Source organism: Lithobates pipiens, unplaced genomic scaffold (genome assembly GCF_037356315.1).
Source record: "Lithobates pipiens isolate NorthernLeopardFrog02 unplaced genomic scaffold, aLitPip1_a1.2 Scaffold_22, whole genome shotgun sequence".
Classification (NCBI taxonomy): Eukaryota; Metazoa; Chordata; class Amphibia; order Anura; family Ranidae; genus Lithobates; species Lithobates pipiens.
Window position 1 is genome coordinate 168,373,173 of NW_027507784.1, and position 27,352 is coordinate 168,400,524.

A 27,352-nucleotide genomic window follows, 5' to 3' on the forward strand; every position below is an offset into this window, starting at 1 on the left:
AGATAATCAAAAAGCTATTGCGCTGACTAGAAGCCAGCCCTCATTTAATGGGGCACATAATAGGGTCAGGAGAGTGGTAGGGCTACACTAGGTGAAGTGGATGCAGCCTCTCTCGGATGAGGTCTTGAGATCCTAATGCACATATAAAGCATTTTATGCATTGCTGTTCTGCAGAGCAATACTTAAATAAGAGAGTTCTTTGTATTTTCAATGACAGGAGACAAACACCTGCATAAGACTTCCATCCTCTTAGGACACTAGCAAAATAAATGAAGCGTGCTAAGAGTGGGAGAGTTTATATGTGGCTTTTTTGATTGCAAGTGTCCACTTCCACCTGCTGCCAGTATAACCCAATCAAATCAGTATAAATACTGATCCTATGTTCCTTATTAAACAATAAAGAAACTTTTTTTATTCCAAGAATTTGCTAGTGGACTATTTTTTTTATTTTTTTTATAATTACACCCGGAATTGAGCTTTTAACACCTAAAAGTAACACCGTAGACCACATTAAAATATATGTTGCAGCTTTTTTTTATACATGCATTTGCACTTATAGTTTTCTTTTAGTACCGCTACAACTGGCATGTACTTTGGTTGGAAGCCGAAGTGACAAGAAGGCTTCCCTTGCAGCTCTGATCGAAGCACACCTGAGTATTGAGGCAGGCGTGCAAGGCACAACGTAGCACAGGTGCCAGAGAAGTTGGTGGCTGGTGGTTACCCATTGAGTTTGCCAGTGAAAATGAAGTCAGGGCTGTGGATAGAAGTCTTAGAGACACTCCAAGAGTAACCATGGCCAACAATCTGTAAGCTTGCGGCATTATGGGGCACAACACGTGAGGCAAATCTTATATGCAGCAGTGTGGAGACTATATCTCCAGTAGAGAGACAAGCCATTTGTCCAGAAGTCAAGCCAGGGCCAAGTACAGGTGCGCAGTCAGAGTGAGAGACGTGGTCCGGAGACAGGCCAGAGTCAAGTACAGGTTATCAGTCAGACTGAGAGACATGGTCCGGAGAAAAGCCAGGGTCGTGCCTACACAGGTTACTGGCAGGAATTCCCTATCTGCATGCTGGCACTGCCAGTGAAATTCACTTAATACAACTTTCTGTTATACGGTGGCAACAATACTGCATTGCTCCTGAATTCAGAACAGCTATCGCTCTCATGTAGGCTGTGCTTGCTGGCACTATAGTGGGGTAAAACATTTTTGGAGGACAAGTGGTCAATCAACATTGTCACTGCTGATTTAAAAGCCCTGACAGTCAGCACCTCACCACTCCTGGTCCTGCCCACTGCTTTTTCAATTGACAGCACTACCTCTGTTGCTAAAACTCTCCCTCTGTGAGCTGCAGTGTCTGGGGAGGGGGAGCATGTGAGACGCAAATGAAGAAAGATTTGGCTCAGTCAAGAAAGATAAAGGATGTTTCTTGTTAATTTTATGAGGTTTGTGCATCACGTACTTGTTAAGCCTGTCATATAGAAACCTTTAGTTGTACTTGAGTGTTTAAAACTCGCAAAGATGTGCGTAAATCCATAAATGTACTGTAGGTGTAACTTATCTGTAAATTTTTTGCAGTTAATAGGGGTATAAATGTATAGAGATGAGATCTCAGTTTATTAAATGATTGTTTGTTACCCAGCATTCTGCATAATTTGTGCTGATGTCTGTTATGCGTTGTGTATCTTGTAGTTTTGTTTTTTCTTTTCTTGTCACATGACACTTTACAGGGAAGACATTGCTTTATTCATTCTATCCAATCTTCCAGCAAACCCAAAATCAAGAATATTGCTATGGTGCCCTGTGGTCATAACAGTGTATAACTAAATTAGGAGAACTTCAAATTCCACTGCATGTCTGGAAACAATAAGGCAGATGGTCATCCTGACATCATGGATCAGTGTTTCTTCCCTGTGATTTCAGGACAGCGTTTCCCCCATACTGAAGTGATTATAGTTTGCTTTCCAGCAATAACTAATTGGCCTTTGTGCATTTGTTTAAATAAAACTGCATTCAGCGCAATACATCCTCCACTCTGTCACTTGGGCTCAGAGGTGGATTTACTGCATTCCTTGGAACTGGCATGTTTAACTCTTTGGGCCCCGTGTGTCGGAGTTTCTGTGCCTAAAACTGATATTATTTAGCTGTAACATCTGATCAAATCCAAACCTACCCTGAGAAATGACAATTACAATCTAAAGGTTTTGAATGTGGTGGTTGAGGATATAACAGCAGCCCTTTGTACTGACAATATGATACATGAGGCCATTTGTATCCTGGAATTCTTCCTTTTGTAACTTTCCAGACTGACACTTTATTTCTTAGCTGTAGTCCTTCCATGTTTTAATCATTTCTTAATGATTTGGTGAAATATGGTGTACCTACATAATTATTCGATTCTTTTTTGTTGTCAAGATAAATGAGATGTTATTCGTTATCATTACAGAGCTGACCTCCATTTGATGGAGAGTGCACAGATAATGTAATGCCTTCATTTATTTTAAAGCACTTTACTGAAAATGTAAGCCCTTGTACACACGGTCGGACATTCTGACAACCAAATCCGTCGGATTTTGTCCGACGGATTTTGTCCGAAACTGTTGCATACACACAGTCGGACAAAGTTGTCAGAAAATTCGATCGTACTTAACATGATGACATTATTTCGTTAGGACGGGACTACGTTCAGGCTAGTAGCCAATAGCTTTGGTCTAGGAATTTGATCTGAGCATGCGTGGCACTTTGTCCGATCGGAATTCTCTACACATGATCGGACAAAGTCCGATCGGATCATGTTGTCGGAAAATTTTATAGCCCAGCTGGAAAACTTGGTCCGTTGGATACTCCGACGGAAACAGTCCGATGGAGCCTACACACTGTCGGATTATCCGACAACACGGTCCTATCGGACATTGTCCATCGGAATGTCCGACCGTGTGTACAAGGGCTAAGAGCTTACATTAAAGTGATACTAAAGTCTGGTTTCTGCTGTGATGTGACTCCCTGCTACAGGGTGGCTCCAGGGTCCCACTATATGTAAGAACCTCTCTTGCTTGGTTCCAAGATGGACTAGGGACTATCATAGCTCCCTCTCTCCCTCTTTGCCCCTGATTTGTCCCTCATTTTGGTCTGATCCATATAGTTGTATCTAAAATGCACTTTATTATCTTTCAAAATTGTTTCCCAGTGCTAAACCTTTCATCCAATTTTTAAATTGCTGCATTTGTAAATTTTAAAAGCCAATATAAAGGAATAGGAGTGGTAAAAAAAAAAGTCCTTGTGGATTTAATTAACCTTTTTTTGGTTAATTCTCCTTTAAGGGGGTGTGGCAGGGGGCGTGTCCTATGCCTACATACGTTTGCAAGTAGGTGTCCCTCATTCCCAACTCAAAATGTTGGGAGGTAGGGGACTATGGTCTATGGGATTTGTAATGTGCATAGAACAGTGCACATGACCACATCTAACGTGCACTGCATGTTCTAAACAAATGGAAGTGAGGGGGAATAGGAGAGCTTTGCAGCTCATAAAGAGCATTACAAAGAAAAACACAGTAAGGCCTCATGTACATTGCAGCTGCTAAATTCATGTTTAGGAGAAGTTGTGCGTTATTTTTCAGCAGCCGCTGAAAATCTCTTCATTATCTCATGTGTACATGAATACTTATGCCACATACACACGACTGGATTTTTGACAGCAAAGGTCCAACGGAACGAGTCCGTCAGACAATTTGATCGTGTGTGGGCTCCATCTGACCTTTACTTGCCAAAAATCTGCCGGACTTTAGAAATAGAACATGTTTTAAATTTTACCACCAGAACTCCACCGGACCGAGAAATCCGTTCGTGTGTATGCTAGTCTGACGGACAAAAACCAACACTAGGGCAGCTATTGGCTACTGGCTATGAACTTCCTTATTCTAGTCCGGTCCTACGTCATCACGTTCAAATCCATCAGACTTTGGTGTGATTGTGTGTGGCCAAGTCCGTTCAATCGGAAAGTCCATCGGAACTCCGCTGAAAGTCCGTCAGAAAGACCGTCGGACCTAGTCCCTTGAAAAGTCCGGTCGTGTGTACGCGGCATTAGTCGTTTATAGTAGTTTAGAGGCAGTTGAGTTTACTGATGTTTTTTTGAAAGCAGAAAAATCACGTTCAGGACTGTAGTCTGCGTTTGTAATTGCAGTAACCCACAATTATGTGCGTTTGCATTTATAAGCGTTTTTAACCACTTGCTGACCAGCTACCACACCGCAGTTATACTGCAGCAGGTTGGCTCGGCTGTGAAAATCACCCTAGGTGAACGTCGGGCTCATACATGCTGGGCTCCCAACTGTCCCTGATTTCGAGGGACTGTCCCTATTTTGGAGTAATATCACTCAGTCCCTCTTGCCTCCTCATTTTTCCCTCATTTTGGTCTGATCTATATAGTTGTATAAAAAATGCACTTTTTATCTTTCAAAAAGTGTTCCGCAGTGCTAAACCTTTCATTCAAATTCTAAATTGCTGCATTTGTAGATTTTAAAAGCCAATATAAAAGAATAGTAGTGGTAAAAAAAAGCCCTTATGGATTTAATTAACCTTTTTTTTTGGTTATATCTCCTTTAAGGGAGTGTGGCAGGGGGGCGTGTCCCATGCCTACATACCTTTGCTAGTAGGTGTCCCTCATTCCCATCTAAAAATGTTGGGAGGTATGAACACAGCAATCTGTGGGCGCTTCCATTGGCCAGCGGGGGGGGGGGGCAATCAGCGGGTCTGGCAGACTAGATGTTTGCCAGCCACTGGCGATCTGTCCCAGTGTGCCCCTTCCCCCATACAGTTAGAACACACAGTGAGGGAACACAGTTAACCCCTTGATCACTCCCGATGTTAACCCCTTCCCTGCTAGTACAATAACAGTGCATATTTTTAGCACTGATTACTGTAGTAATGTCACTAGTTCCCAAAAAAGTGTCAAAAATGCCGGTTAGGCATCTGATCTGTCCACTGCAGTGTTGCAGTCCCGCTACAAATCACTGATCGCCGCCATTACTAGCAAAAAATAAATAAATAATAAAAATCCCATAAATCTATTCCCTATTTTGTAGAGGCTGTAACTTTTGCGCATACCAATCAATATAGGCGTATTGGGATTTTCTTTACCAAAAAATTTAGCAGAATACAAATTATACCACCAAAAGCTCTATTTGTGGGGAAGGAGAGAGGCGGGGGGAGAGAGGGAGGGAGAGAGAGGGGGAAGAGGGAGAGAGGGGGGATGGGGGAGATAGATGGGAGAAAGATAGGGGGAGGGAGAGAGAGGGGGAGGGAGAGGGAGAGAGGGGGGGAGATAGAGGAGAGAAAGATAGACAGAGGGAGAAAGAGAGGGAGAGGGAGAGAGAGGGGGAGAGGGAGAGGGAGAGAGGGGGAGGGAGGAGATAGAGGGGAGAAATATAGACAGAGGGAGAGAGAGAGGGGGTGGAAGAGAAAGAGGGGAGAGAAATAGTCAGAGAAGGAGAAAGAGAGGGAGGGGGGGAGAGAGAGGAAATGGGGAGATATGGGAGGAAGGGGGGTGAGAGGGGGAGAGAGAGGGAGAGAGAGCAAGAGGGAGGGAGAGAGAGGGGGAAGAGGGAGAGAGGGAGGAGGGGGAGATATATGGGATAAAGATAGAGAGAGGGGAAGGGGAGAGAAGGGGGAGAGAGGGAGGGAGGAAGAGAGGGGGGAGATAGGGAGAGGGAGAGAGAGAGAGAGGGGGAAGGGAGAGAAAGAGGGGAGAGAAATAGACAGAGAAGGAGAAAGAGAGGGGGGAGAGAGAGGGGGGAGAGAGGAAAAGGGGAGATAGGGGAGGAAGGGGGGGGGAGAGAGAGAGGAGAGAGAGCAGGGAGGGGAGAGAGAGGGGGAAGAGGGAGAGAGGGAGGAGGTGGCGATAGACGGGAGAAAGATAGAGAGAGGGGGAGGGAGAGAGAGGGGGAGAGAGGGAGGGAGAGAGAGAGAGGGGAGATAGGGAGAGGGAGAGAGTGGGGAAGAGAGAGAGATGGGGAGAGGGGGGGGAGAGAGCAAGGGAGATGTAGTAAGGGAGAGGGGGGAGAGGGGGGATAGAGGGGAGAGAGGGAGAGGGGAGGGAGAAAGAGATAGAGAGACAGAGAGAGAGATGGCATCCATAGTTAAAGCACACTGTCTCTCTGCTGCTGCACACTGTCTCTCTTCTCTCACAAAATGGCTGAAATAGTTAATAATACTTGTTTTTCATGCATTGTGGGCATTTAGGAGGGTCTCCTGATGTTATCTTTCACCACTTCAATACAGGACACTTCACCTTTCAGTGCTGTCACACTTTGAATGACAATTGCGCGGTCATGCAACACTGTACCCAAATTCAATTTTGTATCATTTTTTTTCACACAAATAGAGCTTTCTTTTGGTGGTGTTTGATCACCTCTGCATTTTTTTGTTTTTTTTGCGCTATAAAAAAGGCTGACAATTTTGAAAAAAACTGTATTTTTTTACTTTTTGCTATAATAAATATCCAATTTTTTTAAAAAACAAAACAATTTTCCCCTCAGTTTAGGCTGATATGTATTCTTTTACATATTTTTGGTAAAAAAAAATCACAATAAGTGTATATTGATTGGTTTGTGCAAAAGTTATAGCGTCTACAAAATAGGTTATTAATTTATGTCATTTTTATTATTATTATTATTTTTACTAATAATGGCGGTGATCTGCGATTTTTATCATGACTGCGACATTGTGGAGGACAGATCGGAGACTTTTTCGAAACCATTGACATTTATACAGCGATCAGTGCTATAAATAGACACTGATTAATGTATACATGTCACTTTCAGGGAAGGAGTTAACACTAGGGGGTATTCAAGAGGTTAAATGTGTTCCCTGACTGTGTGTTCTAACTGTGGGGGGGGATGGGACTGACTGGGGAGGTGACTGATCAGTGTTCCTATATACTAGGAACACACGATCTGTCTCCTCTCCCCTGATAGGACGTGGGATCTGTGTGTTTACACACACAGATCCACGTTCCTGCTCTGTCATGTGCGATCGCAGGTGCCCAGCGGACATCGAGGCCAGCCGGGCATGCACATTGACTCCTTGGTGATGCGGCAGCACGTGCATGCCCCCTATGCCAGCGAGAAGCTGAGGACGTCATATGACACCTATCCGGGAAAAGAGATCCCCTCTGCGGATGTCATATGACTATGGGCAGGATAGGAAGTGGCTTCTAAATGCAAACACTCATAAACGCCACTAAACGCGGTATGTAAAAGGGGAAAATTAACATCTTTAAACATCAGTTACTAGCTGTCAAGTTTGCAGCGTTAGAAGAGCTTTTCAAATGTCCTGTATGCATGAAGCCCAATACATTTCAGAAGAAATAGATTACAGTGTATGGATTGTTTTTGGAGAATAAGGATATTGTTTCGTGTTACTTTAAGGGCCGGTTCACACTGGGGACCTGCCGCGACCTCAGCGGCGACTTGCAAATGACTTCTGTATAGAAGTCAATGCAAGTCGCCCCGAGGTCGCCCAAAAGTAGTACAGGAACCTTTTTTCTAAGACGGAGCGACTCGAGTCGCTCCTCTTAGAACGGTTCCATTGTACAGAACGGGGGCGACTTGTCAGATCGCGGCACGGCAAGTCGTGTCGCCTCGTGTCGCCCCCTGTGTGAACCGGCCCTTAGTTGGATCTTTCATTAAAATGAACACTTCACATTCGTCAATAGTGTCAGCATTACCAAGCCACAACAAATGGCCCTACCACTACAGCGTCCAAACTGATAGAAAAGGCAATATACTTAACTTGTCCTACCTTTTAACACATGGTCAACTGGAAAGATAAGTACAGTATATTGCCACTTCTTTTAACCATTTGCCATCCGCCCCATAGTAGTTTTACTGCTACAGGGCAGCCGCTGTGTGCCGGATCACAAATATATTCGTGATTCTGAACTTCCACCTGCAGGGGGTTGACCGTCGGTAAACAACACAGAACGGTGATCCTCCTCTGTAAACAAGGCAGATCACCCTACTGACAGGGGGGAAGGAATGGATTCTGTGTTCCTGCAAAGCAGGAACTAGAATCCAGGACTTGCCCTAGTAAAAGCAGCACACAGTTAACACACAAACACTGACTAGGAACACAGTTAACCCCTAATCACCCTAGATGTTAACCTCTTCCCAGCCAGTGCCATTAGTACAGTGACATATTTATAGCACTGATCACTGTATTAGTGTCACTGGTTCCAACTGTCAAAAGTGTCAGAATAACCACCGCAATGTCACAGTCCCCATAAGTCGCTGATTGCCACCATTACTAGTAAAAAAAATAAAAAAAATAAAAATTCCATAAATATGTTGCATAGTTTGTAAATGCTATAATGTTCACATAAACCTATGAATATATGCTTATTGGGAATTTTTTTACCAAAACATGTAGCAGAATATCTATTGGCCAAAATTTATGAAGACATTAGATTTTTTTTATTGGCTGTGTTTTATAGCAGAAAGTAAAAAAAAGTTTTTTTTTTATTCAAGATTGTCAGACTTACAGCATTGTTGCACGACCGCACCATTGTCAGTTAAAGTAATGCAGTGGCCTGGTCATGAATGGGGGTAAACCTTTACAGAGCTGAAGTGGTTAAAATTAACACTTCATGTTAATCAGTAGAACAAGTGTCAGCATTACCAAGCCACATTAAATGATCCTATCACTACAGGGTCAAAACTGAAAGATGAGGCAATATACTTAACTTTTACTGCCTTTAAATACACGGTTCACTGGAAAGATACGTATATTGCCTATTCTTTTAGACTTTGGGGGTTATTTACGAAAGGCAAATCCACTTTGCACTGAAAGTGCACTTGGAAGTGCAGTCGCTCTAAATCTAAGGGGTAGATCTGAAATGAGTGGAAGCTCTGCTGATTTTATCATCCAATCACGTGCAAGCTAAAATGCTGTATTTTATTTTCCTTGCATGTCCCCCTCGGATCTACAGCAACTTTACTTATAAGTGCACTTGCAGTGCAAAGTGGATTTTCTTTTAGTAAATAACCCCCATTGCTTCTTTCAGTTTTTTTCTATTTTGAGTGCAAAAGTACCTTTTAGCTTTCCATGTATAAAAAATATGTTTATCCAGGGCAGGCTTACGTACATTGATGCCCAGTAATCCCTTTCATTTTTTATATATTTGCATTAGTTTAGTTATTGTAGGGTAACTCAGGGGTCATTTTACTTTAATGGTTTTCTGAATAGTACCTGTGCCGAGCGAGCATAGGCATGTGCACAGGGGGTGCCGGGAGTGCCTGGGCACACCCTAATCACTCTGTGCAGTGCCGATGCTTCCTGGTGCCCTTTGTCTCCCCCCCCCCCCCCCCCCCCACCTGCAGTGCTGCCAGCTTCCCTCCTTTCCTCTTGTGCCCTCTGCTGCAGGGGATGCTTCAGGATGGAGGACTGAATGAACACAGTGAGGGATCTGTACTGATCGCTCCTGTGTTCGTTCTTAACTGAAGCATAGTAAACTATGCTTCCAGGGCATAGTGAAAAGGGCTCCTAACATTTTTTAAAAAAAATAATAAGATATTAATAAAAAAAAATTATAAAAATTTACACCGTCCACTGCGCTACTGACACCACTCTCTGCTCTACTGACACCGTCCACTGCTCTGCTGAAATACACGCATGTGTGTTTGTGTTCTGGAGTGTACACCCCAATGCAATAGCCTGCACACACCAATGCCAGCGAGTGACCTCCTGTGTTTAGTAAGCAGCAGGGCAAATACTCAGCATGGCACCCTAAAACTAGTGGAGATCACTGCAGTAGAGGTTCCTACAACAGTGATTTCTAGTTTTCACAGGTATGTGTCATACTCACTTTGGTCCAGATGTGTAAAAACTGCAATATCTGGAATTCAGCTTTAAACATAAAAGAAGTAGGAAATATTACAATGCATTTGTAAGTAAAATGTTATATATTTTTATTATTCTGAGTATTATTTTGATGGTTAGGAAATATAATGTAATCTTCCATCTGTCATGTCTCCTGTTCTTATTTTCTATCATCATCTTTCTTATGGTATTTATTTGATATTATTCTACATTTCACCTCTGTATTTTACTATTTTGCTTTTGGTATGGGTTTATTTTCCCATATAAACACTTTTCTCCCTATCTGCCTTTGTCTGCCTTTCCTCTCTCTTGCCATGAATATTAGAAATATGCGCAGTTGTGCCCTTTGATGTTTCCCACGCACCTTGTCCAAATCCATTAGTATCTGGTAGAACAAGAAACAGAGTTAATACAGGTCACATTCTTGGGTCTTAGGTAAAGAAACACAAGTTAGTGGGCTTCCTCTGCACGTCTGACTTCTACCAAGTGTCTGATTCTTGTTGTGTCTTTGGGGGTAACTCAATTCTGTAACATATTCAGCCTTCTCCAGCTGTTCAAACCAGACCTTTGTTTTGCTCCTTGGCTCTTGTGAATTGACAAAAAACAGATAAAATTTTAACTCTTCTATTATCAAAGGAACCAGCTTCATGCTGAGGGGGCGGGGGATTACAAAACATAATAACTTGGCATATTTTGTGGTTTGCTCTCAAAATTGTCTCCATCTGCTCCATATTATTATGCGGCTGCTTAAAAACAAGCTTAAAAAGGGGCGTACTTCATCCCAGGTAGCAGGAGAATGGAACTGACTTTCAAATTAGGAAATGTAAAGAGACCTCAAACTAAAACGGAATGCCCTCTATACCACTGAAGCCTATAGCATTGGCATTCTATAATTAATTTGCATCTTTAAAGTGTATGATAAAGTGGTTTTAAACCCTCACACATACCCAGTGAAGTGATTGGCCTCAGGTGATACACAGAGATGCCCCAAATCCTCCTACATAAGTTGTACCTGTTTATCTGCAGCCATCTTTCCCCTACATCTATTCAAAGTGCAGAGTTTACACAGGATCTCTCAGCTCTAAAAAGCAGGGGGCGGAGAGCTGAAGTTATATCCATTTGGGGAGCTCTAAAAGCTGATTGGAGGGGAGGGATACACATCTCCTTCACACAGCAAACAGGGACAGAGCTGAGACTGTCAATCACATGCTGTGACCTCCCCTGTCACCATTTTTCTATTGGTGTCAGGAAAAATTATCAGAAGTGACTCATGCTTATAGCAGAAGAATCAGACAGAAATTACACTTGGAAGAGAGCTTACGATCGTTACCATGTCCAATAGGAATTCAATATGCTGAATTTATCTTGCTGGCATGTAAGTGCATTACTTTTTAATAAAGCCCAATCATAAAGGTATTACACTATTTGGCGTGTTATCTTTTTGTTGGGGAACATCATCTGGTACTATGGTTTGAGACAAGAGGAATGTTGGTTTACCCACTGGCTACTTAGAGTGGTGTCCTTTGTCTTCCATATGCTGGATACTGACCGTTGATGGAGTATATGAGATACATGAGCCTTCCTTGACCCCCCCGTAATAGGTGGTCAACGCTCTCTAGTAAGAGCACATCCATTAATTGGTGGTGGTGTATTCACAAGGTGGAGGACCCTGTTGGTGATTGTGGCATTCAAGACATTTGGACACGTGTATATTGTTTATGAAATATTATTATAGTGTCACGTTACTGACACCTGGACTCACTGAACTATATTTATTTAAGCGCAACACAATATATATATATATAGAGAGAGAGAGAGAGAGAGAGAGAGAGAGAGAGAGAGAGAAATGACACTTATGCCCTGTACACACGAGCGGATTTTCCATTGGAAAAAACTTGCATGGTTTTTCCGACAGAATTCCGCTCAAGCTTGGCTTGCATACACACGGTCACACAAAAGTTCTCGGAACTTTCGACCGTCAAGAATGCAGTGATGTACAACAATACGACAAGCCGAGAAAATGAAGTTCAATGCTTCCGAGCATGCATCGAATTGTTTCTGAGCATGCGTAGGAATTTTGCGTGTCGGAATTTGAACAGACGATTGAAATTTCCGATTGGAATTTTTTCCGACCAAAAAATAGAGAACCTGCTCTCAATCGTTTGCTGGCTTTAACTCTGACAGAAAAATTCCAATGGAGCATACACACAGTCGCAATTTCCGACCAAAAGCTCACAGCTGACTTTTGCTGGCAGATTTTCTGATCGTGTGTATGGGGCTTTAGTGGTCTAGATTGAGAAAAGCACACAGTATAGAGGGATATGCTTTGTTCATATTTCATGTCTAAGATTTACAACCACTTTAACCCAAAACTGAAAATCACAATTTTGCAGGTCATGTTTGTCAAGTTTGTTTTCTTCATGGGGAATAGTCATTGATATAACCAAAACATTTTTTAACAATTAAATAAATGTGTTCAAAAATAGTATCTACCTCTTTGATGTCTATGGGTGCCTTCTGGGTTCACAGCATCTCCAACATCTGTGCTGATCTGCATAGATCAGGGATATGCAATTAGCGGACCTCCAGCTGTTGCAAAACTACAAGTCCCATCATGCCTCTGCCTCTGGGTGTCATGCTTGTGGCTGTCAAAGTCTTGCTATGCCTCATGGGAATTGTAGTTCTGAAACAGTTGGAGGTCCGCTAATTGCATATCCCTGGCATAGATCAACACAGGCTCAACACAAGGACACATAGAAATCAATTGTTTTGTTTCCACCCCCATTCACATCACAATGGTGTGTTGAGGTACTTCAATGAGGTTAAAAGAAATAAAAAGACAAACAGTCCCTGGTGTTGTAGAAATACAAAGCATTGCTACACAACAGACACCAGCCCACGTATTTTAGCCCATGACTAGTGTGAATGAGCCAAACTGGTGTATCAAAGTTAAGAATTGTATTCTGGGGCCAGTGTTCATTGACTTCTTAAAGATAAACAGCGCAGTTTTAATTAAATATTAAAAAAAAACACAGGGTTGAAATAGTATGCTTAGTTCTGTAGTATCAATAAATGATTGCTCCAATGAAGTTTGCACAGTAAACTGACATACAAAAGATTAGACCAAGTGAGCTTTTTAGGCCAACACTGACTTCTTTTTACCTTATTATTTTCATATATATATATATATATATATATATATATATATAAAATTAGGGCTGTTACTTATTAAAATGTTCGTGTTTGATTAATCGATTTTTTTTTAAATCGATTAATCAACTAATTTTGATTAGTTATAACGCACATACAGATCCAACTACTTTTAGCTGAACTCCTTGCATTTCAAATCTGCATTAGTCAGTGGTAAATGTGGTATACACTATATACAATCACCCAATCACCCAACACTATTTAATTTCCACAATCCATGACTTAACTTCACAGTTCACACAAATACGTTTTAAATTCAAACTGTAGCACTGACGTAAGTAATTTTTTTTCCACAGTAGCGTGACAATCCCTCCACCTCCGGTCTAACTAATCACTCTCACCTTATGGCATGGACCCCTGTGCAAACAGATGGTCATGCAAGCGGGTATCAAAAGGGTTAGCACAGACCATAAACTTCTCTCACGTCTCCTTAGATCTCAGCAAGGACACCAGGTCATGGGTAGAAAGAAAAGATCTAAGTGCTCACAAACTACTCCCATAAAGATGATAAAAACACAGCATGTAAAGCCGACAATTGTGTTAGTTTCGTAGGGCAGCAGTGGGTGATGTCAATCGTAGCTCCTCCCCGTACGCATTACGTTCAATCAGAACTTCAACATCACCGGACTCCTTCCCCCTTCCCTTCGTTAGCAGATGGAGGCACTTGGGGAAGGGGGGAGGAGTCCAGTGACATCGATGTCCGTGACGTCACCAGATCTCCGATGGAACTCCCTGAAGACCCGGAAGCCGGCGGAGAGGTGAGTACCGATCAAAATAATTTTGATCGATCAAAAAAATGTATCGATTAATCAAGGAATTACACAACTTTCAGTTTCAACAGGCAATTTCTGTATAAGAAAGCAATAAAAAGCCAAAAAAGAAAAAATTCAGCACAAGAGATATTACTTAAATTCAGTGAGAAGTGTTCTTATACTGGTGTCAGCTGTCCTAATTTATATTTCCCTTTCTTTGCTATCTCAAACCCTTCCGGTGCTTTGGTTCTGTCACATGCATTCGTCAAAAGTTTTGCCCTTTAAACACCCCCCCCCCCCCCCCCCCCAATTCATAGATGTTATACTTGCTTCCATGAAAGAAAAGTTCTCTATGAATGGAGGACAGGCAGGTGAATAAAAGGCCCACCTCCTCCATTCATAAAGCACTTTTATTTGATGGAAGCTATGAATGGAGGAGAGGAGCAGAAAGGGCAGGCATAGTCAGCACTCTTGAAAAGTGCCTGGGACAGGTTCAGCAGCTGTATTAACATCTGCAGTACCAGGGGATTGTGACTGCAGGAGTATAAGAGGGCAGAGGACTTTGGACTTCAAGTTGGAACAGCTAGCACCAGTTCAAGGAACACTGCTCATTGGGGGGTTATTTACTAAAGGAAACTCCACTTTGCACTGCGAGTGCACTTGGAAGTGCAGTTGCTGTAGATCCGAGGGGGACGTGCAAGGAAAATAGAAAACAGCATTTTAGCCTGCATATTATTGGATGATAAAATCAGCAGAGCTTCCACTCGTTTCAGATGTAGATTTAGAGCAGCTGCACTTCCAAGTGCACTTTCAGTGCAAAGTGGATTTGCCTTTCCTAAATCACCCCCATTGAATGATTTTCTTTTATTATTTTTTTTTACACAAACTTAGGGGGTTATTTAGGAAAGGCAAATCCACTTTGCACTGCAAGTGCACTTGGAAGTGCAGTTGCTCTAAATCTAATGCCGCATACACACGATCGGAATTCCGGCCAGAAAAAGACAGATGAGAGCTTTTCATCGGAAAATGCGACTGTGTGTATGCTCCATCGGAATTTAGCTGTCCAAATTTCCGCCAGCCAAAAATTGATAGCATGTTCTCAATTTTCCAGACGGAAAAACTTTCTATCGGTAATTCCGATCGTGTGTATGCAATTCCGACACGCCAAAAATCACGCATGCTCAGATTCAACTATGAGACAGAAGCTATTGGCTACTGACTATTGAACTTCCTTTTTCTAGTCACGTCGTACGCGTTGTACGTCACCGCGTTATAAATGATCGGAATTTGATGTGACCGTGTGTAGGCAAGACAGCTTGAGCCGAATTCCGTCGGAATTCAGTCGGGAAAACCATCAGAGCTTTTTCCGACGAGAATTCCGATCGTGTGTACGCGGCATTAGGGGTAGATCTGAAATGAGTGGAAGTTCTGCTGATTTTATCATCCAATCATGTTGTAAGCTAAATTGCTGTTTTTTGCTGTCGCTGTAAATCTGACGGGTAGATCTGAAATGAGGGGAAGCTCTGCTGATTTTATTATCCAGTCATGTGCAAGCTAAATTGCTGTTTTTTATTTTCTTTGCATGCCCCCCTCGGATCTACAGCGACTTTACTTCCAAGTGCCCTTTCAGTGCAAAGTGGATTTTACTTTCGTAAATAACCCCCTTACAATTTAAAATATAAACATATTATGATTGCTATTATGAGAAACTACTGCCACCACGATTTTCATTTTTTTCATAAATTTTTTTTGGTTTAGTCCTTTGACTGTGAGAAAGTTATATGAAGGTAAGCTGGCAGCACGTGCCATCTCACTTCATAGATAATAGTGGCATCTTGGGTCTGACAAGCTATGTGACCTCGGTGTCAATGCAGAATTGCTTTTTTTTTTTTGGTTTGGTTTTGGGACCTGCCTGTGCTTTGTCAAGTCTCAGAGAAGGAGACAGCTGCCTCTCATCACAAGGCTGCCTCTCTGGTTATAAGCCTCTCTGTCATAGGGCTGTCTTCACTACAACCTCCACACTGCACTGACAGCACTGAACTTTTCAGACAGCATTTAAAACCAAGCTTTGATGTTCTAAACCACTGTGCTCCCACAAGGGTTAGTAATCAACTAACTCCTTGAGTACTGCTTGGACCTTGAAGAAGGGGACATACCCGAAAGCTTGTCCTGAAAAATTGTATGTTAGTGCAAATAAAAAAAGTATCACGGACAGTACTCAATTTTCTCTTGCAAAGCTAAAATAATACAGAATGGCAATAAATCAACCAAAAAAAAAAAAAAGGGCTCATTAAAACCCCAAGTATTGTCTCACCATAACTAGAATGAGGGCACATAATCTTGGTGTTTCCTTAGGAGTAAATGCAGAGAGATCATCTCTTTTCAAGAACTTTTGTAGACTGTATAACTATACAGGTTATGGTGAGAAGGGACTAAAGCAATCAAAAAGTCTTCCAACCGAATTGGTGCATAACATAGTAAAGCCTTCTTAGTTACACAAGGTATTAACGTCTCATTTCTCATTGGATCCCAAGCCCTACTCTGTAGACAAAACGGTTAACACTGCACTGATGATTACCGAAAAGTCTGAAACAGCTGTCTGCAGTTTGAAATAAATGGCTCTATAATTTTAGGCTATATTTGCACTAACACCAGCAGCTCTGGACATGCATCTGGCTGATGAGGCATAAAGTCATGATTTGCATACTTCTGAATACTGGTCCCAAATTTTAAATTATCCTCATTTTACAGGGGCAGACTGACCATTTGGCTACTCGGGTACTGCCCGAGGGCCCCGGGCCACTAGGGGGCCCCATCAGGGTTGCCAGCCTCAGTAAAACCAGGGACAGTATGCCAAAATCTGTGTTTATTTTTTAGATCTGTCTCTGAGATGTCCCTTACCGACATCCTTTTGGTCTAAAAATCCTGAGATTATAGCTGCCCCACCTCTCCAGTACCTTCTCAGCCAATAGAAACATGTCTGTGTATACTGTGTGTACATGTATGTGTATACTGTGTGATTGTATACTGTGTGGCCCCATAATCTCTGATTGCCTGGGGGGCCCATAGTCTCCTATTGCCCAGGAGCCCTATAATCTCCTATTGCACGGGGGCCCCATGAGTTATCAGTTCGCCCCTGCTCCTATATGTGAATGAGACATGTGAATACCTTCTGTGCTACGCAAGAACTTTTGTTAAATTGCTCTAATTTGTGTTGTATTTCTGTCCAACCTACATGCTCATATACCTCCCAACTTTTTAAGATGGGAATGAGGGACACCTATCAGCAAAAGTATGCAGGGATAAGACACACCTCTTGCCACGTCCCCTTAAAGGAGAATTGTACAAAAAAACAAGATTGGTTAAACCCACAAGTGCTTTTTTTTTTTACCACTAATATTCCTTTATATTGGCTTTTGGAATTTACAAATGCAGCAATTATCAGATGAAAGGTTTAGCACTGGAAAACACTTTTTGATATATAAAAAGTGCTATTTATATACAACTATATATATATATATATATATATATATATATATATATATATATATATATATATATATATATATATATATCAGACCAAAATGAGGGACAAATGAGGAGGAATGAGGGACATTGCTCCAAATCAGGGACAGTCCCTCGAAATCAGGGACAGTTGGGAGCTATATGCTCATTCCATGGAATATGGAACCATTCAAAACCATCCCCATCTAAGGAAGCTTACCCCCCCCCCCCCCCCCGGTCGCTCCCAATCCCCCATCTCGCCGCAATGCTTAGTCGGTCTTCTGCCCTGGTACTTTCTAACATTCTAATGATTTTCTGAAATATTCCTGATCACTCCTCTATGCCCCTCCTTGGCCTCTGCAATCAATAAAAGATAAATATAGGCACAATATGGGTGGTGTGAGGGTTGGGTGGGTTGGCATGGGTAGTTATGGCAATAAAGACACCATGTACTACAACTTATCACAATGTATTACACAATGCTGCAAACATTTTTATCGTTTTTCTTTTTCTTTTTTTATATCTCCCTGCTATTTATATAAAGAGAAAAATGTATCTTTCTTGCTATGTGTGTAATAATAATATTATAAATCAATAAAAATGATAAAAAATAAAATAAAAAGAAGAAGCTTACAATTTATTATTAATATTGAAGATAATTCGTTTTCATTATCATTACTGTTAATAAAGAAAATACGTTGTTATTGGAATAATGGCGTTACCCTGTCACTGGACGACTCTCATTATACATAACCACTGTTATGCCTCTGTACATAGTGTGATATCTGCTATGCAGTGTGATGACTCCCTCTAGTGGTTTAAAGTAAACACTACAGTATATACATTATATGACTTTCAGGCATGAGTTGCACAGTAAAGCCTTCTTAAAGTGGTTGTAAACTCTCTACAAAAAAAACCCTGCAAGACAAAGGCATATTGAACTAGTATGTATGGCCTACTAGCTCATTATGAAATACTTACCTTAGAACTAAGCTGTTGTAGCAGTCCTCGGACACCGCTGTGACCGACCACATGTCTCCCTGAGTTATTTCCAGGTTTGTGGGCTGTGATTAGCCTGAGCCGCAATGACATCACTACTGCACATGCATGCGGGTGCCACCGGTCATGGCGCAGCTACTGAAGAAACGGCATGAGCGAGCCATTTCTTCAATGCGCATGTGCCGATGACGTCGGCACATGCGGGTATAGTGAATATCTCCTAAACGGTGCAAGTTTAGGAGATATTTATGTTACCTACAGGTAAGCCTTATTATAGGCTTACCTGTAAGTAAAAGTGGTAATAAAGGGATTACAACCATTTTAAGGCTCCATGCACAATGAAAAAAGTATTTGATCCCCTGCTGATTTTGTGCATTTGCCCGCTGACAAAGAAGTGATCAGTCTATAATTTTAATAGTAGGTTTATTTTAACAGTGAGAGACAGGATAACAACAAAAATATCCAGATAAACGCATTTCAAAAAAGTTATAAAATGATTAGCATTTTAATGAGTGAAATAAGTGTTTGTCCCTTTCACAAAACATGACTTAGTACTTGGTGGCAAAACCCTTGTTGGCAATCATAGAGGTCAGACGTTTCCTGTAGATGGCCACCAGGTTTTGCCACCAAGTACTAAGTCATGTTTTGTGAAGGGGACAAACACTTATTTCACTCATTAAAATGCTAATCATTTTATAACTTTTTTGAAATGCGTTTATCTGGATATTTTTGTTGTTATTCTGTCTCTCACTGTTAAAATAAACCTACTATTAAAATGATAGACTGATAATTTCTTTGTCAGTGGGCAAATGTACAAAAACAGCAAAGGATCAAATACTTATTTCCCTTTCTGTATGTACAACATTTCTAATGGATTTTCAATATCTTTGTTTCAGAAATGGACAGTTCTGACTCCTCATCACTTCAGATTCCAACAAATTTAGTAGAAAGAACATCTTCACCTAAGCACAGCAATCAACTACCAAAGCACAAAGCAAAGGTATTAATTGAAACTGCTAATAATTTAGACTTTGTTCCCCAGTTACTATTAGTAATTCACTGAATTATTAGTGATGGAAATATAGAATAGTTTTAAAATACACCTGTCGTAGTATATAGGTTGTCACTGGTGACCTCTTTCGGGAAATGCTAGTTCCTAACTCTCTTCTGAATTCAGCACTTTCTAAGGCACTAATCAGTATTAACAATGAGATAAGACTTCAGGAGGAACTCATATCATCCCAAACCTGCAAGGATCTGTCATGTGATAGCAAGCTGCTGGCCCAATAAGCCAAGGCCATAGAATTCCCTAGCCTGTAGCCTAAATGTTGGTAACATTATTGACCTAAAGTAGAAGCCCAGGCTAACACTATCTAAGCTTAAACCTGCACCTACCCCCATTCTAAGCGCTATACTAACTATCCTGTAAAGGAAAGATGTGTATACTTACCCAATCTAGGCATGCTTCAATCTTGTCATGTGGTCTCCCCAGTGGATGGCTTCAGGGGAGAGAAAACCAGCGACAATGGCTGCAGTGCCTGGACGGTGATGTTACCCATAGACTTCCTATGAGACATCCATTGTCCTCTGTCCCTCCTCTCCCCTTAAGCCGGTACTGGGAGCTAATCACATGATCAGGCTTCAGCGCTCTTAGATAAGGTAAGTATAAACATCTTTCCATTAGTTAGTATAGGGCTTAGAATGGCTGTGGAAGCAGGCTTAAATCAAAATAGTATTAGCTCAGACTTCTAATTTAATATGGCCATTTGCCTATATTTGGTCAATTACATTGTCCAAACATGACGTTGTGACCATATTAAGTCAATGAGGTCATCAGCACCCCTGCAGCTTTTTTTCCAATGTCTGTGAGGCGTGGAACTTTACCACTGCAGCTGATTAGGCCAGCAGCCTGCTATCATTTAGCAGTTCCTCATGGGTGTGGCAGGAACCAAGTTAAGCCTGGTACAGACTACAATTTTTTACCTGCAACCCCGCGGGTTGCACGAAAAAAGACTGACTGCTACGGTCGGAGCCGCTGTACTTACCATGCAAGGCTAGGCCTCATGTACACTGCTGCAGGTAAACAGACATTCAGAGGCAGTTGGATGCTTTTTTCAGCTGCCCCTGAACTCATCCAATGTTATCTTATATGTACATGTACACAGGTTCATTTAATGTTGTTTTTAGGCAGTTGAGTTTAGAGGCCTTTTTTGGAAAGCAAAAAAAATTAGTTCAGACACTGAGTTTAGAGGCATTTCAAGCGCCAACCGCTTCTAAATGCGGTAACTAGCGTTTCGTTTACAGGCGTTTTTCGTCTTTGCCTATTTAAAAATAAATAAAATAATAATTTGTAAACGCTTCTAAATGCAAATGCAGCTAAACACGGCTAAATGCGGCATGTGAAAGTGGCAAAGCGGACGCTTTAAACGTCGGTTACTATCTGTCAAGTTAAATCGTTCAGGAGAGGTTGAAAAACGTTCCGTGTACATTAAACCTTACTCTAGCGATCTTCCCTGCTGAGCTGTTGTGTTCTGACTAGGGGGTGGCCCTCCAGCCATAACACTGTGATCAGTGCTCTTTGCCATTGGCTGAGAGCGCTGATGGGTAGTCGTCGGCTGCTGGTTTTCCAGCATGCATGTCCAACCAAAGCCATGCGGCTTGTCCGGCTTCTATTGGACAGACCGACATACACTCAGGCAGAATGTCGGCTGGTATTTTTTATACCAGAAAATGTCTCCCGACATTCTGCCCATGTGTATAGGGCTTTAGGCCTGATCCTTAATGCATCCCTAATCCTGCACATCACACAGTAAATGAAAGTCAAAGAACACATAACATTTATTATCTCTTTACTTGTTCTGGGTCAGTGGGTCAAAGTACTGAAGCCAAAATATCAGCATGACTAAAAAGGCCATCCTAGCTATTTTTCTCATGACAGGTTTCCCCTTTATACCTAGAGATAGATAAAGGCCGTCTACCAGTACAGGTAACCTGTAGAATATTACTGTCAGGCACCGGATACATTAGCGACAGTTAAAGCCAAATTCCAGTTGTGGTTTATTTTGTATAGTTGGTCCAGCTTGGGCCAAAGCAAGCATGTTCCATACCTAAACAATCCTTCTGGAGAAGCACAATCAGTGTAGTAGCCGCCGCTACTACAGAGAACCTTGCTGTCTTCCGAGTAGCTGCTCCGCTGTATATTAAAGTGGTTGTAAAACTCAGACATGCAAAATGAACAAAGCATATCCTTCTCTAGTGTGTACTTGACTCAATTAAGTGCACTGAGTGTCATTTCTGTCTGCTGTTTCGTTCCTCTGCTATATGCATGAGTTACTTCTGACAAGTATTTCCTGACACCAACAGAAAAATAGTGTTGGGGGGGGGGGGCACAGACTGTGATTGACAGCCTCAGCTATGTTCCTGCGTGCTGTGTGAAGGTGTGTGTCCCTTCCCTCCAATCAGCTCTCAGAGATCCCCTCGCTGATGTAACTTCAGCTCTCTGCCCCCTGCTTTTCAGAGTTGAGAGATCCTGTGTAAATTCTGCACATTGAACGGATGTAGGGGAAAGATTGCTGTAGATAAGCAGGTACAACTTATTTAGGAAGATTTGTTTCATCTCTGTGTATCACCTGAGATCAGTCACTTCACTGGGTATATGTGAGGGTTTAAAACCACTTTAACCTCTTCAGCCCTGGAAGGTTTTACCCCCTTAATGACTATGCCATTTTTTGCGATATGACATTGTTTTATTTTAACTGACAATTATGCTGTACCCAAATAAAAATGTTGAAAAAATAGAGCTTTCTTTTGGTATTTGATCACCTCTGTGGTTTTTATTTTTTGTGCTTAAAAAAAAACAACTTTGAAAGAATATATATATATATTTTTTTTTTTACTTTCTGCTACAATACATATCCAATAAAAACATTCAAAAAAATTGAATTTCTTCATCAATTTAGGCCAATGTGTATTCTGCTACATATTTTTGGTAAAAAAAATCCTAATAAGTGTATATTGATTGGTTTGTGCAAAAGTTATCAGGTCTACAAACTATGGGATATTTTTATGGCCTTTTTATTTATTTTTACTAGTAATGGCCGCGTTTAGCGATCTTTAGCAAGACTGCCACATTACAGAGGCAGATCGCCGCTCTGCCTCTCTGGGGAACAATTGCGGATGGCCAGTGGGCATCGGGTCCACCGAACCCGCTGATCGGCACCCCCTGTGTACGATCAGTGCGTGACCTTGCTTCCGGCCATGCGCGCGCGACACACACCCCCAGTGTCTATTACACAAAAATGTAATTTCGCGCAATAGACCTGACCTGCTGCAATAAAAGTGCAGTAGACGGTCGGCAAGTGGTTAATCACAGGGGTCACTGTCTTGACCTAGGTGCCATTTAAAGGACAGTTTGCAAGTTGGAGATTGACATCACTGTCCCGCCTCTCCACCTAGTCCAATTACTATTCAGCATGGCAGCTGCTTGGCACAGGATCCAGAAGAAAGTTAGGATTACTGTAGTAGCAGCTACTACTACACTGATTCTCCACTTTCATGGGGAATCGGCCAGGTATGGAATATACATACTTACATTGATCCAAGCTGGACCAATGTATCTAAAAAATCCATACCTGCGATTCAGCTTTACTAGATCAGATAACCTGGTTTTATTTAGGTATTTGGCTTTTGCTGGCTTGTAAAAACAAAATCTTTTCCCAGCATGTACTGAATGTCTAAGAGGTAACTGTGTTTTATGATTTCAGAATAGACAGAGGAAGATTTCTGCCCCTCAGACAGACAAACAAGAAGATGCTGATGATGTAAGCAGTCGGTACATAATGTATCTCTTCCAGTACATGAAGTGTTTTCCATATAACTGTCCTGCATGTCTAGAACAAAATCACAGAAATAAATATTAATGGTGTGTGAGCTCGTAGAAGTGATACTCCCCAGATATTAATATTTCACTGAGTATTCACAAACCTCTTTCTTTCCCTTGCATGTGCTGATAACCAATATTTGTAATATTTATGTATCCCTTACCTCAGAAAATCCAGCCTTCAGTAATCTGTATCAATTGTCAGCCTAGAAATGTTTTGCGGGTGCTTTTAACCCTTTATTCGGTCGCTAGTGGGGGTTAAAAGTGCCCCGCTAGCGGCTGAAAAATGCTATTACAGCGGTAAAGTGTCGGCGCTGTACTGCTAACACCCCTAACCCCCCCCCGACCCAGTGTGAAAGTAACCTAAAGCAAGTTTTCACAATTATAAGTAACAGGGTTGTCAGTAGAATTGAATTAAGAATAGACTAACATCTTCCATTCTTCATCTTGATTTCAGTATGACTCATATTATTACGTATTCACTATTTGAAGTGTAATGCCCCGTACACACAATAGGATTTTCCGACAACAAAACCGTGGATTTTCCGAAGGCTGCTGGCTCCAACTTGTCTTGCATACACACGGTCACACAAATGTTGGACAAAAATCCCAAACGTGAGGGAGTTCAATATCCAGTGCGGCTCCTTCTGCTTGATTCAGAGCATGCGTGAACTTTTGTCCGACTGATTGGTGTACACACGATTGGACTTTTGAGAAAAATTTGAGAACCTGCTCTCAAACATTTGTGTGCGGAAATTCAGACAGCAAATGTTCGATGGAGCATACACACAGTTGGACTTTCAGACAACAGGCTCACATCGAACATTTCCAGTCGGAAAGTCCAATCACGTGTACACGGTATTACTCTAATCTAAAATGTGGTTTTGTGTGTCCTCATGTTATAAAGCGCTGCTCAAACTGTTGGTGCTATATAAATTCTGTATAATAAAAATAATAATAATATCTCTACACACCCTAAGAAGATATAGGCATTAGCATCGCTAAACTCCTGTATCAATCCCAGAAAGATATTAATTTTAAACACATAATAATATATAAAAACAGCACAATGTCCTCACTATAAACAAGAATAAAAAAGTATAAAAAAGTCTCTGTAGAGTAATCAGCTGTAAAAAAAATAATCAACAGTGCATTGGGGAGTGTTGAAAATGTTTTAATTATAATTAATTCCTCCGAATCTTCATCCCTTCACCACACCATGTGGGACACAGCTCCCTTAAGATTTTACCATAAATCAGCCTTAAATTCCAGAAATAAGCGGACTTCCTCCTCTGGTCATCGGATCATGGTACGGACTACCTCTTTAGCTTCTAATGTAACCAGTATTATGTCTGTATGGGTTCACACTGTGTTCTATCCTGGAATGCCAGACTCCAATAGATTTCTACTGGATCCCAAGCTCATCAGCAATCATTCCCAAAGGATAAAGAAGCTCTCATAGCATAATTCAGTTTTAAATCCCCCCTTACATATTGCACTTACAAATATAGGATTAAAATGAGCATGTAAGGAGTAGCTTGTTTACATGCTTCATCAAGGCCCACTGACGAAGTCTACAACGATACGCGTTAGGGTAAGGCTACACGACCACTCGGCTTGTCTACCCTCGTGGAGCTCAACCTGGGCATCGCCACAATCTCTTCAAGGAGCGACACCAGGCAGGCAAGCTACTGTTTACATGCTAGTTTTTAATATTATATTTTTAAGTGCAATATGTAAGAGGGGATTTGGTGTTTAATTAAAAACTGTTTAAAACAGAATTATGCTATGAGAGCTTCTTTATCCTTTGGGCATGATCACTGATGAGCTTGGGATCCACTAGCAGACTATTGGAGTCTGGCATTCCAGGATAGAACACAGTGTGAACCCAAACAGACCTAATACTGGTGAAATTACATTAGACGCTAAAGAGGTACCATGATCCGATGAGGAGAAAGTCCGCTTATTTGTGGAATTTAAGGCTGATTTTCACCTGATTTGTGGTGAGTGTAAAACCTTAAGGGAGCTGTGTCCCATGTGGTGTGGTGAAGGGATGAAGAATCTGAGGAATTAATTATAATTAAAAAAAATTCAATACTCCCAAACGCACGGTTGCTTATTTTGTTACAGTTGATTACTCTATAGAGACTTTTTTATACTTTTTTATTCTTGTTTATAATGATGACATTGTGCTGATTTAATATATTATGTGTTTAAAATGAATATCTTTCTGGGATTGGTACAAGAGTTTAGTGCTGCTAATGCCTATATCTCCTTAGGGTGTGTAGACATATTTTTTACTTCCTGATTCACTTAATAGCAGCAGCTGAAGGGCCTGTGAACTGTTTATTTTAACAGATTCGTGAGTGCTGAGGGAAAGTGGATGTTTGCTATTTATATATATATATATATATATATATATATATATATATATATATATATATATATATATATATATATATATATATATATGACACAGGCACACACGCTTATGGGTTTGAGCTTTGTGGTGCACACCCTAATGCAATAAGCTGCGCACACCTAACCTATGCCTATTACACTAGCTATGTGCGCATATTACAGTCCTCTGGCACATTCAAGCTCTGTAAGCAGGCTTTTTTTCAGCAAAGCAACTAAGGTTAGCCCGATAAACATAAGAAAACTCCTAGACTGCCATATGCTGGTTTAAAATGAAAATATGAAATATATACAATTTTCATATTTTCCTACAATATATTTTCCATATTTATTTTTAGTCCTGATAAATATAAATGTAGCGGCCATTTGACATTTTTACTATATTGGCAGTCTAGCCAGGACTTTCAATGAAGAGACACAGTCTGTCAGTTCTGTTGGGGTAGGTTCCTCCCTCCTTCTTTTTTCCTTCTCACTGTGAGCTAAGTCACAGGCAAGACAGCCTGCTCTGCTCTTTCCCTTGCCTCCCTATTGGCAGAGGTGGAGAGCCAATCATCAGGAAGCAGCAGAAGAGAATTGTGGGATAGGAAGTCCCAGCACAAAGCAGCCTGACTGACTTGAAAGGCTATTTTATACTTGTTTCAAAACAAGGCTTTGGACATGCTTTGTTAAAGCTCTCTGAACACCAGCCAAAGCTCTTGTCACTATTTACACCGACTTTTGCATATGCGTCGATGGGGCTTGGGTGGGGCTTCAATGAGGCTTCAGTGGGGCTTCGATTGGGCTTGAGTGGGGCTTTGAAGATGCTTTAGTGGGGCTTCGGTGAAGCTTCAGGGGGCTTTGTGGGGTTTCGATGAGGCTTCGGTGGGGCTTCAAGTGAGCTTTGCCATCGACTTCTATGGAGGCTTTGAAGACACTTTGAAACACCACTGAAGCTACATGGGGTATAATTTTTGAAGCAAAGCAAAAGCAGGTGTAAACAGGACTGTAAGCTAACCATTTTATTTAGTGACAGGAGCTTTGACTAGCGTTCAGAGTTTTAACAAAGCTTTGTTGACGCCTCGTCAAAGCCTTGTCAAAGCCGAAGCAAGTGTAAATGAGCCCTTAAGGTGATCGGACCAAAAATCCCAGGCTGCACTGCAGAGTCAAGAGAATTGTGGGAAAGCCTATAAAAGTACAGGGTGGATTAGGCCCAGGTGTCTTTGCTTCCTGGATCCCCTCATGTGGAGGCCATCCCACCGCTGTGACAGGGGGATTGCAGCCTACCACGCAGAATACCACATTCCAACCCAGATGAGAGGGGCCTAGCTCTGTTTGCTGTTCGTCTGAAATCCATTCAGCACCACTCCGGCTGCCTGCCAACCTGTGTACTGAGCTTCACATCGGGAGATTGATACGGCGGCTCCACTGCACGAGTGCCGCTACATGAACTACTGTCCGGAATGTATCATATCTGCCTGGTCATTGGTGAGAGGGCAGTCGCCCACCTTTACAAATCCTTTCTCATGGTCTCACTGGGACACTTTGCACAGACATCTTTACCTTAGCAATACTCTGCTGAACCTACGGTGAACACTGTGCATAGACACCTTTAGCTCTCCTCATTTCAAGAAACCTATTGCTTGCTACTACACCTTATTAGATAAAAGTTAATGAGCTCTTCCATGATGGTGAAGACAATCAGATCTTCAATGGAGACATTACTGTCATTGCTGCTATAAG

At 41.6% G+C, this 27,352-nt stretch overlaps 1 protein-coding gene across 13 annotated transcripts in view; it reads left to right on the top strand.

The window, feature by feature from the left end:
- The window catches only part of KIAA2012 (KIAA2012 ortholog), a 266,686-nt gene that overhangs the window by 158,600 nt on the left and 80,734 nt on the right, over positions 1 to 27,352 (top strand). For all 13 annotated transcript variants that reach the window (XM_077448591.1, XM_077448592.1, XM_077448593.1 and 10 more), the window contains exons 13-14: positions 19,233 to 19,336; positions 23,100 to 23,156. In XM_077448591.1, coding sequence (XP_077304717.1) covers positions 19,233 to 19,336; positions 23,100 to 23,156 — 161 coding nt within the window. The remainder of the gene's footprint in view (positions 1 to 19,232; positions 19,337 to 23,099; positions 23,157 to 27,352) is intronic.